We start from the raw sequence: 14293 nt of genomic DNA, 5'->3' as shown, positions 1-14293 counted from the left end.
ATTTCAATCTTTTTTCTTCAAATTTAAAAAATTATAATGAACTTGATTTCTTTACTTTTTGCCTGTAGAAAAAAAAGTATACTTTTGCACAAAATAACAATTTTAAAGTTTTCTTAGGCAGTTGCTATTAACTATTTTCACAGACACTGTTTCAGTTCTGAATTAAAAGAAAATGCTCATTTGGAATTTAAATATTATGAATACAAATGTGCTTTTTTCTTCATCAAGCGCAAAACATTAAATACGAATGAGATGCTTTCAATAAAAGTTGTATTTCAATTTCAGACTGGGTTTTTTCTTATTTAAGAAATAATAAATTCTGAGGCCTCAATACATCTTGACAAACTAAGTTAAATCTGGTACATAAGTAAACAAGTTTAATCATAACAGCAGATGTAGTGCTTCAGCATTGAAACATAATAAATTAAAGCAAAATTATTACGATATAGTTAAAAATAATTTTTCTATAGATTCTGTTAAATACACTGCTTCCTTTTTAAGTAATGATGTTCATTGTACAGCTAGTTTCTACGTTGGACACAGAAAGATGTCATGAGGCTGAAAAATACCTGTATACAATGGTCAACTGGAAATGCACAATATTAATAAGAAAATAAAATATTAAAATTAAATATTAAAAAGTAAAATATTAATAAGTTTTCCCCATTATTATTAATAAAGTAGTAGGTAGCTTGTAGTCTGTAAGTGGATTCCCTGAAATCTTAGGAAAGGATAGATATGGCATTTTTGAGAGACTTGTAACTCATGTCATGTCACATAAACCATTATGATTACAATACCTAATAAACAAACAGTGGCAGTAGGTGCTTTTAAGGTAATAAGAAAATTATCAAGATGAAGTCTAACATGCTGCTTTGGTTTAGAATGACTTAACCATATTTATTCTGGAAGAATTATTTTGTTTAACATTATTATTATTATTTTATAACATGATAATATTGTATAACATCACTTTTGAACCACGTGAAATAATATAGCAATAAAACCAAAGTGTTTCCCTATCTATCATCAATAGCAACAATCAGTGAATATTATATACGTTTAAGGATTCATTTCCATAAAATAAGAACACTAATAAAACTGCAAGTATTTATTTCATTTATTCTTAATCAAAATTTTAAGATCCTTTGCAAGAGATTTGACGACTGACTTATGAATATCTTATTTCTACCCAGGAAAAAGACAGATACATCTAGCCAAGGACTAGTTGTGATCATATGATAACTATACACCTCTTTTAATGTCATCTCTTTTAAGAGGTAGCATAACTATATGCTACCTCTTTTAATGTGTTTAAAAATGTTTTTTAACTAAAAAATTCTCCAACTATATTTTTTGCTTGCATTATTCTGAAACACTCAATTCAGCTGAACAGGAATCCTTCTCATGTTAAAAGGTTCAAACTACTAATCAGTAATTTTAAATATAAACAATTTTCCAACATTAAAAAAATATAAATCTGCATGAATACAAAAAAAAACAATAAAATTGTAATTCACTATCACAAGAAATTACAAACATTAAAAAGTTTCCTTCCATAAGAATTAATTATTGATATAATAGATTTGCCTATATTTATTATTTCATAAGGAAAAAACTACACTTAATAATGTTGTATTCGTAAAAAAAAAATAAGAAAATCAGATGAATTGTCAGAGTTATATGAATATATGCAGCCTAAGAGTTAAATTTACTGAATTAGGATCCTGTGATTTAGAGAATGTTCACAACTGCTTAACAGAAGAATAAAAATTAAATTAAATTTATTTATATAATTTGGCTTATTCAGAAAAATAACTAATTAAAAAATAAACTGGCCACTCAATAACATGTACAGGGGAAACATACATTTACTGAATTTGGAAGGTAGCTTAGAAGTGTTTGGGGTAAGGAATATTTATTTATTAACAGCAATTACGGTGTTTCAGATTAGAATAATAATTTATCATTTACCTCAAATAAATTTTATATATTTAGAAGTTGTTTACATCTTTTACTTTTAGTATCAAACATGAAACTCTGTTACCTTTATTTCCTTACTTCAGATAAAGACAAGCGATTTAATGTCAAAAGTTCTCATACAAAAAAATGGGTAAATGTAATAGACTGTTCCACTAATACAATTTGTAATTACCTAGAGTGGACATCTGATAAATTAATCCAAGTTGGCACCAATACTTGTTTAAAAAATTGAAACAAATAACTGCTTTGATAAGAAAGTATAAATAAGGTAAGAAAATAGTTTCAATATTGTAAAACAAAAGGCATATAATTCAATAAAATAGTAATTATGAATTAACTGTATGAAGAGGTATTGCGGCAAATAGATGAAGAAAGAAGCATTTGGAAAAATATAGCTAAAAGAAGAAACAGACTTATAGGCCACATACTAAGGCATCCTGGAATAGTTGCTTCAATATTGGAAGGACAGGTAGAAGGAAAAAATTGTGTATGCAGGCCACGTTTGGAATATGTAAAACAAATTGTTAGGGATGTAGGATGTAGAGGGTATACTGAAATGAAACGACTAGCACTAGATAGGGAATCTTGGAGAGCTGCATCAAACCAGTCAAATGACTGAAGACAAAAAAAAAAAAGAATTAACTGTATGATTAAATGTATAATGGTAAAATAAGTAAACAAGAATAGGGCGATTAACTACAAACATTTTCAGTAAAAAAATGTTTGAATTTCACAAATCATTGGGTTTCTGCTGTATTTTAAAATATTACATTTTTATCTTTTAAAGATATTTATATTTTAGTACTTAAATGTATTATAAGGGTTAATTTATTTTAAGTCCTTACATAAATAAGTAAGGATTTATAATAGATGTATTAATATAAAAAAAGACAATCAATTTTGATGCTTTATTCTAAATGCTTACCATTCTAAATAATAAATATGTATATTAAAAAATAATATACTTTTTAAACAGAACATAAGTATTATAATAACAATAATGATACTGCTAGGCAAGTATCAATTTTTTCTTTACAAATTTATAATATTGCTGAGAAAATAAAAAAATAAAAATGTCTTAAAATATGAACAATAAAAAAAATATTTAAAAATTCCCTCTCTTAATTTACAGATTTTCATAAAACATAATGTTAAAACATATATGGATTTCAAATACATTTTATCTAATAAAATGTAATTTGATAAAATTAATATTTACAGAACTGCTAATGATTAAAAAGTTTTAATAGCCGCTATTTAGTAACTTCCAAAGGTAAAATTTTCAAACATTTATTTTGTAGAAGATGTTGTTGGGTACATATGCGCCAAATTTTAATTTAAAAAATAAAACAAAAAAAAAAAAATGGCGAACAGAGAGAAACAGAAAAAGTAGGAAGATTTGTCCTTTTTTTATTTTGAGTCCTGAATCAGTCCTTTAAGTTTGGCCAAGACCTTCAGGAATACTTTATATAGTTAATACTGACAAGGAAAAAAAAAAAAAAAAAAACAATATGGTACCATGAACTCCTTGTCCGATGAGGTTGACAGTCAGGCCAAAGCTGGTAAACATATAACCAAATATTTGTGGCAAACTTCAACTTTTTTATTCAATGGATTTTTAGATATGTGGCAAAAACTATTTAGAAATAATGTTGAATATCCCTCCACCTCTGATCTGACTGATTTAAAACTTTGGAATTTTGAATAACTTTATAAGCTTCTTTCATTGTAGTTAAGCTCAATTTCCTATGAACACTGTACAAAAATTCAAAATGGAAAATCTACCAGCCACATTTTTAATTTTGTCCAAAATTTAATGCCATCATATACATATTTAACATTTTTTTAAATTATTTTCAAAGAATTTACACTGATACAGTCAAGAGATATCAATCAAAATACAGGCCAACACACACACACACACACATTATTATTATTATTATGCTTTTACGGCCAATATGGGACCACTTAAGTCAATTTTAGTTAATCTTTTCTGAGAAAAGCGTGTTATATTACTCTTCCGAGCTGCCCAGTATTTCTTCATCCGTTCAGATTTTGCTTTCTTTTCTTCATCTGTAAACACCCTCTTTGTTGTATTTTGTCGTTTTTCTGTATTTTGTTTAAATCTAATGTTTTTGTCTTTTAGCTTTGTAATTTTTCCATTTTTATTACACACACACACACACACACACACATATATATATATATATATATATATATGTACGCATCTTTTAGAAATTCCTATGGGTATTTTTACATTTTTTTATACTCTGGGGATCATGAAATGTCGGTGTTTGCAGAAGCCTTGACCTATTATATAACAACCCTTATAAATACATCTGTTACGTAGTAACATATAACCAGGAGAATAATAACATTATCTATCCTATTATATAAAGGGTTTTTTTTTTGTTTGGGATAAACAAAAAACTATGTGATCAATCACAAACAAATTTTTACCCATGTTTCTTGGCATAACTGAGAAGGTTTATAGATTTCATCTCAAAAAAAACATTAAAAACAACAATTAAAAAACACGTTAAAAAGATAATTTCTTCATACGTAGTAAGTTGACTCTCCACTACATGGCGGATATGTTGCGTTCAGAATTTTTAATAGTATACTGGCTCTATGCTAGGTGACTGACATATTGCACTAAATTCAGTCCACTTAGTCATACAAGTGTAAGCTGCTGATAATTGTTAATTGTTGAATATCATACAATTTTAATTTGTTTTTTTGATATATGCAGTTGTATTCATTTTCTCAGGAAATATGATAAATTGGTTCTGTGATAAGCAATAAATATTTGATTATTTAAATTTATTTATCTATTTTGGCGGTATTTGTTCAGTGATAAATATTTAATTAATCAAATTTATAAAATTAATAAATAATAAGTAAATAAAAATACAAATATAAAATGTAAATAAAAATAATTTACGCTTAGAAATTAAATAAAATAATCTGTAAATTAATTGACAATGGACTGCTTCTAGCAGAAGTCGTGTGCAACAGCTCTCTCAACGCTAAATAAAGAATCCTTTTTTTTACTGGTAGATATTAACTAATAATCTCTTTCTTTTAGTAATAAAATTAAATAATAATAATATATGGTTAGAAATAAAATTAAATATAATCTATAAATTAACTGACAACGGACTGCTTCTGGTGGGATAAAATCGTGGTAGCAGCAATGTGCAATGGCTCATACTAAATAAAGAATCTTTTTTTTTTACTGCTTAATATTAATTAATAATCCCTATCTTTTATTAATAAATAATAATAAGTAAATAAAAATAATCTATGCTTACAAATTAATCTGTAAATTAATTGACAATGAACTGCTTCAAGCAGGAGAGAGCGTAAAATAAATAAAGCTTTGCTTTTAGCACGGAGGGAGTTGTGTGCAGCCGCCTAGCACACCACCATTGGTTCGTTCGGCACCAATGAAAGCTAAAATAAAAATGTGAGCACATATGACAAATAAACCCACGCACAATCATTTTTTATAGAGATGATTTTGGCAATATCTGTTCAGTGATAAATATTTGATTATTCTTATTTATTTATTTATCTATTTATTTTGGCGGTATTTGTTGAGTTATTTTTCTAAAATCATGCCAAAATGAAGAGACATAATATTGGTAGAAAATCTACAGATGTCATGCGAATGTCTACATGAGACTATGGTAGAATGTGAAGATCTATTTTTACCATGCAATACAATATAGGAAAGTCATTTTAAATTTTGGATCAGGTTTTGAATATGTTCCTCATTTGGATTACATTAATAGTAAAGATTTACAAATTGGAGCAATGATTAAAATATGCAATCATTGTTTTGAAAAAAAAATGGAAAGATGAAGCGTCTGGCATGTGTTTTTCTGGTGGCAAAGTTTCACTTCCTACACTTAATGAACTACCAGAACCAATAAACAGTTTAGTTTTAGCATCTCATCCTTTGTCAAAACATTTTCTCAATAATTTTGGAAAATACACTTTATTTCAACTGACTTCTTTCAGTGCTAAACAAATTATAGAAAGAAATTTTATGCCTACGTTTAAAATTCAAGGTCAAGTTCACAATCTCCTAGGAAGTTTATTAATAGCATCTGGTGTCAATCACCAGTTTTTACATATTTACTTCCTTTCTGATGCTGATTAAACTTCTCTTTGTACTAATATTATTCCAGGGAACTAAAAGCACTCCAGCAAGTTTTGCTGGAACATAATAATTTGATCAGAGAATTTAAATAGTATTGACAACACACCTTTGGGTAACACAGAAGATTTTAAATTAATAATTCATGTTGATCGTGTACCTGTTAATCGGCATAGGGGTTGCTGTAATGCTCCAACTACTAATGAAGTTACTTTTTACTGGTTGATGAAGATAAAGGACCTATAGATATAATCTTACATTGTTGTGACGGTCAAATGCAATGTGTCTGAAATTTATCACTCTTATGATCCTTTACAATAACCTTTTATGTTTTTGAAGGGTAAGGATGGTTATTATCTAACTATTCTGCTTAATAATAATGAACAAAATAAACAGTTTCCTCCATGTAATTTTATCCTTATGAAAAGGTTCAATAACACTGAAAATATTTTACATTATTACAGAAGCTTATTTAATCAATATTGTGTTGCCATGTTAGCCAAAAAGATCACCAAAAGATTAGCCTTTATTCATAAAACCAAAAAAAATTACGTGTTTATGACTACATTCAACTTCGAGATACTGTGAAACTTTGCACTGACATTGGTGTCAATGCTAACAACATGGGTCAACATGTCATACTTCCTTCAATTTTCACTGGTTCACTAATGAAATCTCAAGATGCTATGACATTTGTGCTTAAACATGAACGTCCAGATTTATTTATAATTTTTACGTGCAATCCTAAACGGCCAGAAATAAAAAACCAATTATTCACTGGCCAAAAATCTACTAATAAACACATCATATCCAGAGTTTTTCATTTGAAAATGAAAAGACTCCTACGCTTAGTAAAAAAAAAAAAACTGTTTGGTTTGGTCAACTGCTATGTTCTAAGAGTCCAGTGGCAAAAACTAGGCTTACCTCATTGTCACGTACTGGTATGGTTAGCAACTAAAATAAGACCTGATGAAATTGATCTTATCATATCTGCTGAACTCTCTGATAAAAATTTTGACCCACTGTTATATGTCATTGTTTTGTAAACATATGTGTCATGGACCATGTGGTGATATAAATAGGTCACCACTAAGCATGATAAATAGAAAATATTCAAAAAAGTATCCTTGAATGTACATTATCAACACTCAAACTGCATATAATAGTTAGCCTACTTATTGCAGGAGAAGTTCAGAGGATGGAGGTCATACGACAACCATGCAAGGTAACATAATTGATATTGATAATAAATGGATCGTTCCACATTGTCCAATACTGTCACATTGCTTTAATGCCCACATAAATGTTGAATTTTGCAACTCCATGCAAGCGATTCAATATACATGCAAATACATTACCAAAGGTTCAGATTAAGCAACTTTTTTAGTTGAAAATCAAAGAGCTGAATTGAATCAGTATATTAATGGTAGATCTGAGGCTGAGGCTAACATACATCTGAGGCTGATTGGTGATTTACTGACTTTCCAATACATCTATATTATCCCACTATTGTTCACATAGAAAACTATCAATGTATTTATTTCATTGAACAAAATCTCAAGAGTCCTTGAAAGTCCAAAGAAGATTACACTTATTGCTTTTTTTGAGCTTTGTCAGTCTGATGTCTTCACTAAGACACTGTTATTATATCCTGAAGTTCCTAGATACTACACCTATAATAATAACAAGTTTAGTAGAAGAAAGCGTGGAACTGACATTAAAGGATTTCCTGGAATCAAAAAGGATGCTGCTCTGGGTAGAGTATATAGAATTCATCCAAACCAGTGAATGCTTTCATCTGTGTATGTTACTGCATAATGTTAAAGGACCTACATCTTCTGATTACTTGAAAACTGTTGATGGTGTGCTACACTGAACATATGAAGCTGCTTGCGCTGCACTTGGCTTATTGGAAAATGATAATCACTGGAAAGACACATTATTTGTCAGTCTTCGCCTAAACTGAGAAAATTATTTCCAATTATATTAGTTTTTTATCATCCTGCCCAACTTAATATAATATGGGAAATGTTTCGAAAATATTTTTGTAAAGATATTTTATGTGTGGTGGGAGAGATACATATTTCACTTTTACTATTAAATGTTGCATGTGGGCAAAAATTTGTTTGTTCTATTCGTAAAAATGGTCCACTTGGACAAATTTTGCAAGATACTAAATTTATAGTGTGGTATGAATGCACAATGAGTCACAGAGTTCATACTGAAGCCATTGAACAACCCCTTTGAGATATTAGATCATGTGGTAAATTAATGGGTGGTATAACTTACAGGTTTGCTGGAGATTTTCAGCAAACACTGTCTGTCATCATGAGAAGAACTAGGGCTGATGTTGTTCAGGTATACCTTAAATCATCACACCCTTATGGAAATTTGTCCTTACTATTAACATAAAACTAATGTGAGAGTTTATCTTGGGAGCGGGAATGCTAACTTTTCCTAACAACTACTAAACAATGGAAATGGGACTCTCTCACAATGATGGTTACAATTCTATTGATGAAAACATTGGTACTGTTGTGCATGCAATGGATTATCTCATTTCCAATATTTATCCAGAAATTAGTAAGCTTTTACAAAAACCGCATGAGTGGCTTTGCGAAAGATCTATCTTAACTCCTTGAAATATTTCTGCATTAGAAATTAATAATATGATTTAGAAAAAGTTGAAAGGCAAAGCAAAGGAAAATCGATCTGTAGATTCTGTAAACAATACTGAAGATGCAGTCCACTAGCTTTCAGAATTTTTGAATTCTCTTAATCCCACCAATTTTCTAGCTCATAGTCTCAATTCTAAAATGGGAGTTATTATTATTTTACTACGAAACCTTAACCCTCCAAGGTCATAAAATGGCATGAGGTTGGAAATCAAAACTATGTGAAATCACATCATCAAGCATACTATTTTGACAGGTCCAGCTGCAGGAGATAGGAGATTTTATAACCCACATCTCAATGATCCCAACAAACTTACCATTTCAATTCAAGAGGTTACAATTCCTCATAAAACTTTCGCTTGCTATAACAATCAGTAAAGCACTAGGCCAGACATTCAAACACATTGGTATTGACTTGCAATCAGACTGTTTTTCTCATGGACAATTATATGTTGGACTTTCCAGAACTGGTAATTCAGAAAAGTCAATACATCTGCTACCAGAAAATCAAAATGCCACAATAAATATCATACACCTGGAAGTTCTATCAATTTAATACTGTTAGAAAATGGGTTGGCTATATTATAATCTCAGGGGAAGCTGAGAGTGGAATTTTATGTATATATAAAAAATAACATGTGAGTGATTAACGCCCAGCAAAAACTACTGAAGATAAATTGATGAAAATTTGTATACACTTTCTCCTTATATTGTAACTAAATACTAAGAAAATCTACTTTGAAATTCCAAGTTTAATGGGTTAATATCGAGTAAAACTGAATTATTTTTTTTTTTTATTTCTCAATAATGAAAGTAGATATCAATTTAATTTTTGGTGTGTGTTAACTTAATATGAATATCTAAAGATTTATTTCTACAATTTTTGAAGTTCAGAAATCAAAAGTCTGTTATTTTTTTACTTTCTCCATAACAAATGAAGAAATAAACCTGATTTTTGGCGAGTGTAATCTTCATGTCAATAAAACCTATTACTATATTTTTTAAATTCAACCTTGAAAGGGGTGTTGAAGCAACGTAAAAAAATTTTGAACACGATTGTAAATTTTCCCAATCCCAAACATAGTAAACTAGATATTCAGTAGATCTGGGCTTGCTGCAAATACTCTGCAGATAAATATTTAAAAACTATTTTAGGATTTATTTTAATTCTCATTTTTTAAGGGGTATGAAGGCATATGGCGCTGTGACTCAACCAACACAGCCACTGTAACTACATGTGATTGGCTCCACCTATTACTGGTTACTTGACTAAAGAACATAAAATAAAAGAACTGACTGCTATGGGAAATGCAAGTAACCATATAGTGTAGGCAAAGCTGCGATGGAGAGCTGGTACATAATATTTTCTTAAGTTAACAAGGGAAAATTTCAGTCAAAGATATATATATATATATACACACACACATCTTGATATTTTTAATACTGAATTTTTTCATCAACTGAAAATAGATCAATATCACTTCAACCTTATTTATAAAGTTAACACAGAAAAATTTCACAAAATCAACATTACATTCCTAGTAATAAACAGTTAGGATCTTAAAATATTGCTTGGTTTATCCATTTCTCTTTCAGTGCCATACATATTAAATAAAAAAAAAAACCAGAATGGCATTAAAAAAAAGAAAAGTATGTATTACTTAATTCTATAATATTAAAATATATGGTTGAAAATTTATTCTAACATTTAAAAAATTTACTGTTCAGTGAAAAGTCTGTTTATCAAGAAAAACCCAGTATTACAACAATAACTATAATTAATTAAAATATTTATTTTCACATAAAAACAGGATAAAACCAAAGTAAAATGCAATCAATCCTTCAGTGATTTTTTCTTTTTTTTAGACTAAGTATAATATCTGTTTTTATTATACTTAAGTATAATAAACCTGACTTGTTGCAGAGCAGTGCTCTGCAACAAGGCAGGTTTATCATAGATGACTGATTGAGATTAAGCAGTCAACACATTTTCATCCAATTTAACACTACATTTATAAGAGCTTGATATTCACCCTACAATGCAAGTTTGGTTAATAATTTAGGCCAAAAAAAATTGTGTGGATGAACTATGGTTTTCCTTAAGAAGCCTGATCTTAAGATCATAGTACCAACCAGTAGTATCTCAGATACTACTGGTTGGTATCTAAAAATAAAAGCAATCTGAAGCAGTATTTCAAATATATTTATATGAGGTACTAATTACTAGTGAATAAAAGACAATACAAATTTTTGATTAGTAATATGCTCCTCCCATTCCTGGTCTTTACAAGATACATCCTACAGATACTGCTGGTAGAATGAACAACTAGAGGGGCTTTCAAGCACTCCTTTGGTTCAGAAAGTCAATTCATAAACAATCTAGGATTAATTTGTAACCTACCATTAAAATTTTTTTAGTCAGAAATTTACTCGCTTAGGTGCTATTACTTGAAAACACTAATAGAATCGTACTTCTTTTTGATTTACAGCTGCAATTTGAAAAAAATAATCAGAGAAAAAATATTATAACCTTACCCAAAGGACAGCTTAAGATTTTATGGATGAGAAAGACATCCATCCTACTACAAACTCTTTGGAGATGGGGGAATTTTAATCCACATGGGATTATTAGTCAATAGTTTTGATCTGACCAGCCTTAACATTTATAAATTGTCAAAGCATATTGTATATGCACTGACAATATATCACTTCTTTAATCTATTAAACAAAAATGTTTTTTCCTTCAAAAATTAAGTAGTTTCCAGAGAACAGTAACTTATAGAGGTTTTAACACAACCTCACTAGAGAAAAATCAGTACTAAAAAGGTGAAAATTAGTGTAAAATAATTGGAATTTATAACATAAGAAGTATAAAACTCAACTACAAACTAATATTCAATCACACCCTGCTCCAATAGATCTGCACATCTAAGTATTTAACCTTGAACTGTTCAGGACAGTCAACAAGATGACGAACATTGTGACAAGAACAGTGAACAATTTACAGAAATTTTCTGAAATGAATGGTAAATTTAAAACAATATTTATCTTTAAATGACACACACTGATTGACAAGCAGTAGAGAAGAATCTTGGACAATGTATTATGTAGATTAATCTTGGCCTCTTTGGATGGTGAAGCCATATTTGCCATGATTTTACACAGCAATAAGAACCATACAAGCCAAATTATATTAAATAACAAAAATTAAACAGTATTGATAATATATGTATAATAAAAAAGTTCATAAAATTAATCTTTATTTTATAATTTTTAATGAAAACAAATCATTATTTAAAGCAACATCAAAAAATTTCATAAAATTAATCTTTATTTTATAATTTTTAATGAAAACAAATCATTATTTAAAGCAACATCAAAAAATTATTATAAAGGCATATATGTTAATGGATTCAGCCAATCTTTTAACTATATGGCATATTTTTCATGAATACTTTTAATTTTGTAAATAAACATATTTAAAACAATGAATCATTCCACAAATGAAAATATAAATATTTGTTCTAATACCTTAACTGATGAAAATAAAAATATTTTATATTATTTTAAATAGTTACTTGTGGATACAAAACAAGAATTATTCTTTGTAAATAATGTTATAAAAAAAAGATGTGATCTGATAGTTCACCCTGATAATGGTCTTATAATTACACTAACTTAATTTAATGGAACAAAAAGATGCCTTTATAAAAATAAGCTGTAAGCAAGTTTTATATGAATCTGATATTTTATATGAATATGACATAAAAAAAAATTAATTAAAAACATAAATATAAGGATGCTTATAATTTACGGCAAACTGTCTAACCAGTCAAAGCATATTACAATATAAACAGAAAAATAACTAGTCTCAAAAGTATTTTACATTATTTTATCTGCTATATAGGCAATAATACATATAAAACATGGTAATTTGGCCATTAATAAGATACTGCATAAAATACAAGCTTAAAAATGAATTAAACAACAAGAGAAACAGAAAGAGTATTTAATCAAAATAATCATCTATATCGATACCAGGATCTAAAAGATCATTTTCTATAGTAGATAAATCCAGTTGGTTCAGTATTAGATTTTCACACATTTCTTCAATATCAGTGTCACCAATCAATACAGCACCTTGCATACGGCCATCTTTCATTACCAACTTAATATACTCAACACCAGGAGTTACTCTAACTTGACATGTATAATCATTGTTGAGTTTCTGACCATTAAATAATCCTAATAATACAACTCTGTAACCAAAAAAATTTGTAACGTGGGTAAACATTTCAAAACAGAAATCCTGCATAACCGTTTCATTTTCTAAAGAAGCAACCATAGTTTTAGCAGCATAACATCCCATTTGATGTGCCTGTGTCCACAACCTCATCTGAAACCAATGAGGAGCACAGTCCCACGATGGTGTACAAACATCACCAGCAGCAAAAATATCTTCCACATTAGTTTCCATTTTTTCATTCACTTTGATACCACCATCTATAGATAATTCAAATACTTTATCATCAACCATACTAAGTGTTGTGTTAGGAATAACACCAGTTGCTGACACTATGATATCACAACCATAAATTTTACCGTTGGTTAATTCTACATAAACTGGCCATCCTGGTTCACTATTCTGTAATTCAGGTTTACAGTCATGAAATTTCAATATTTTTTTCACTTCACATTGATATTCTACCTTAACATCTTTGCCTTTTGATAGTAAGCTACCTTGTAAATTAAAATCAGCATGCCAGTCTGGACCTAAGGCTGCTCCACGTCCCTTAATATCACCATCTTTACTAACTGTATAAACTTTTCTTTTACAAAAACTCTTTGCCTCACATCCATCTTCTTTACCTTTTAATAGTTTATGCTGGAAAAATTCTGCTGCTCCGGCATCAATAAATGGTGCAGAAATGTGGTTATCTTTAATGATCCATATCACTTCGACATCAGTTAATTCATAAACACATTCAGTAGCAATACCACCATTACCCACAATGGCGATTCTACGAGCACATTTAATTCTGTCCTGAAAATTCTGTATGGATTCAGTATCTCTAATACCGATAACAAAGTCATTCTCCGAAATTAAATTTGGTATACCACCACTACATATACATAATTTTTTATATTTAAACATTTTACCAGACACAGTTGTAACAAAATGTTCTGATGAATTTAAACTGACAACAGGGTCGTGTATTATTCTTAATGATGGCTGAAATTCTGTCAGTGATTCTGGATTTTTTTCTACTACATCAAATTGAGCTAACATTTTAGAAAGAGGTACAATATTGGTTACTGCTTTAATGACAGGTGATGCTGTAAAAAGTATAACCTTCTCATTCGGACACAAATAACCTAAAATTTCAGCACAAGATACACCAGCGATCCCCCCGCCGATAATAATAAAAGTCACTTCTTCCATTTTATATTTTAATAAAACTAATCTTAC

General features: G+C 29.1%; 1 protein-coding gene across 1 annotated transcript; it reads right to left on the bottom strand.

Moving 5' to 3' along the window:
- Positions 1 to 12075: 12075 nt before the first annotated feature.
- Pyroxd1 (pyridine nucleotide-disulfide oxidoreductase domain 1) lies at positions 12076 to 14266 on the bottom strand. The gene has a single exon (XM_075355298.1). It carries the CDS (start codon positions 14264 to 14266, stop codon positions 12833 to 12835), a length of 1434 nt encoding a protein of 477 aa, XP_075211413.1. The 3' UTR covers positions 12076 to 12832.
- Positions 14267 to 14293: the final 27 nt, after the last annotated feature.

This window comes from Lycorma delicatula, chromosome 2, assembly GCF_047948215.1.
Source record: "Lycorma delicatula isolate Av1 chromosome 2, ASM4794821v1, whole genome shotgun sequence".
Taxonomy (NCBI): Eukaryota; Metazoa; Arthropoda; class Insecta; order Hemiptera; family Fulgoridae; genus Lycorma; species Lycorma delicatula.
Note: the sequence above shows the minus strand (reverse complement) of the source record. Positions and strands in the feature narration are given on the sequence as shown.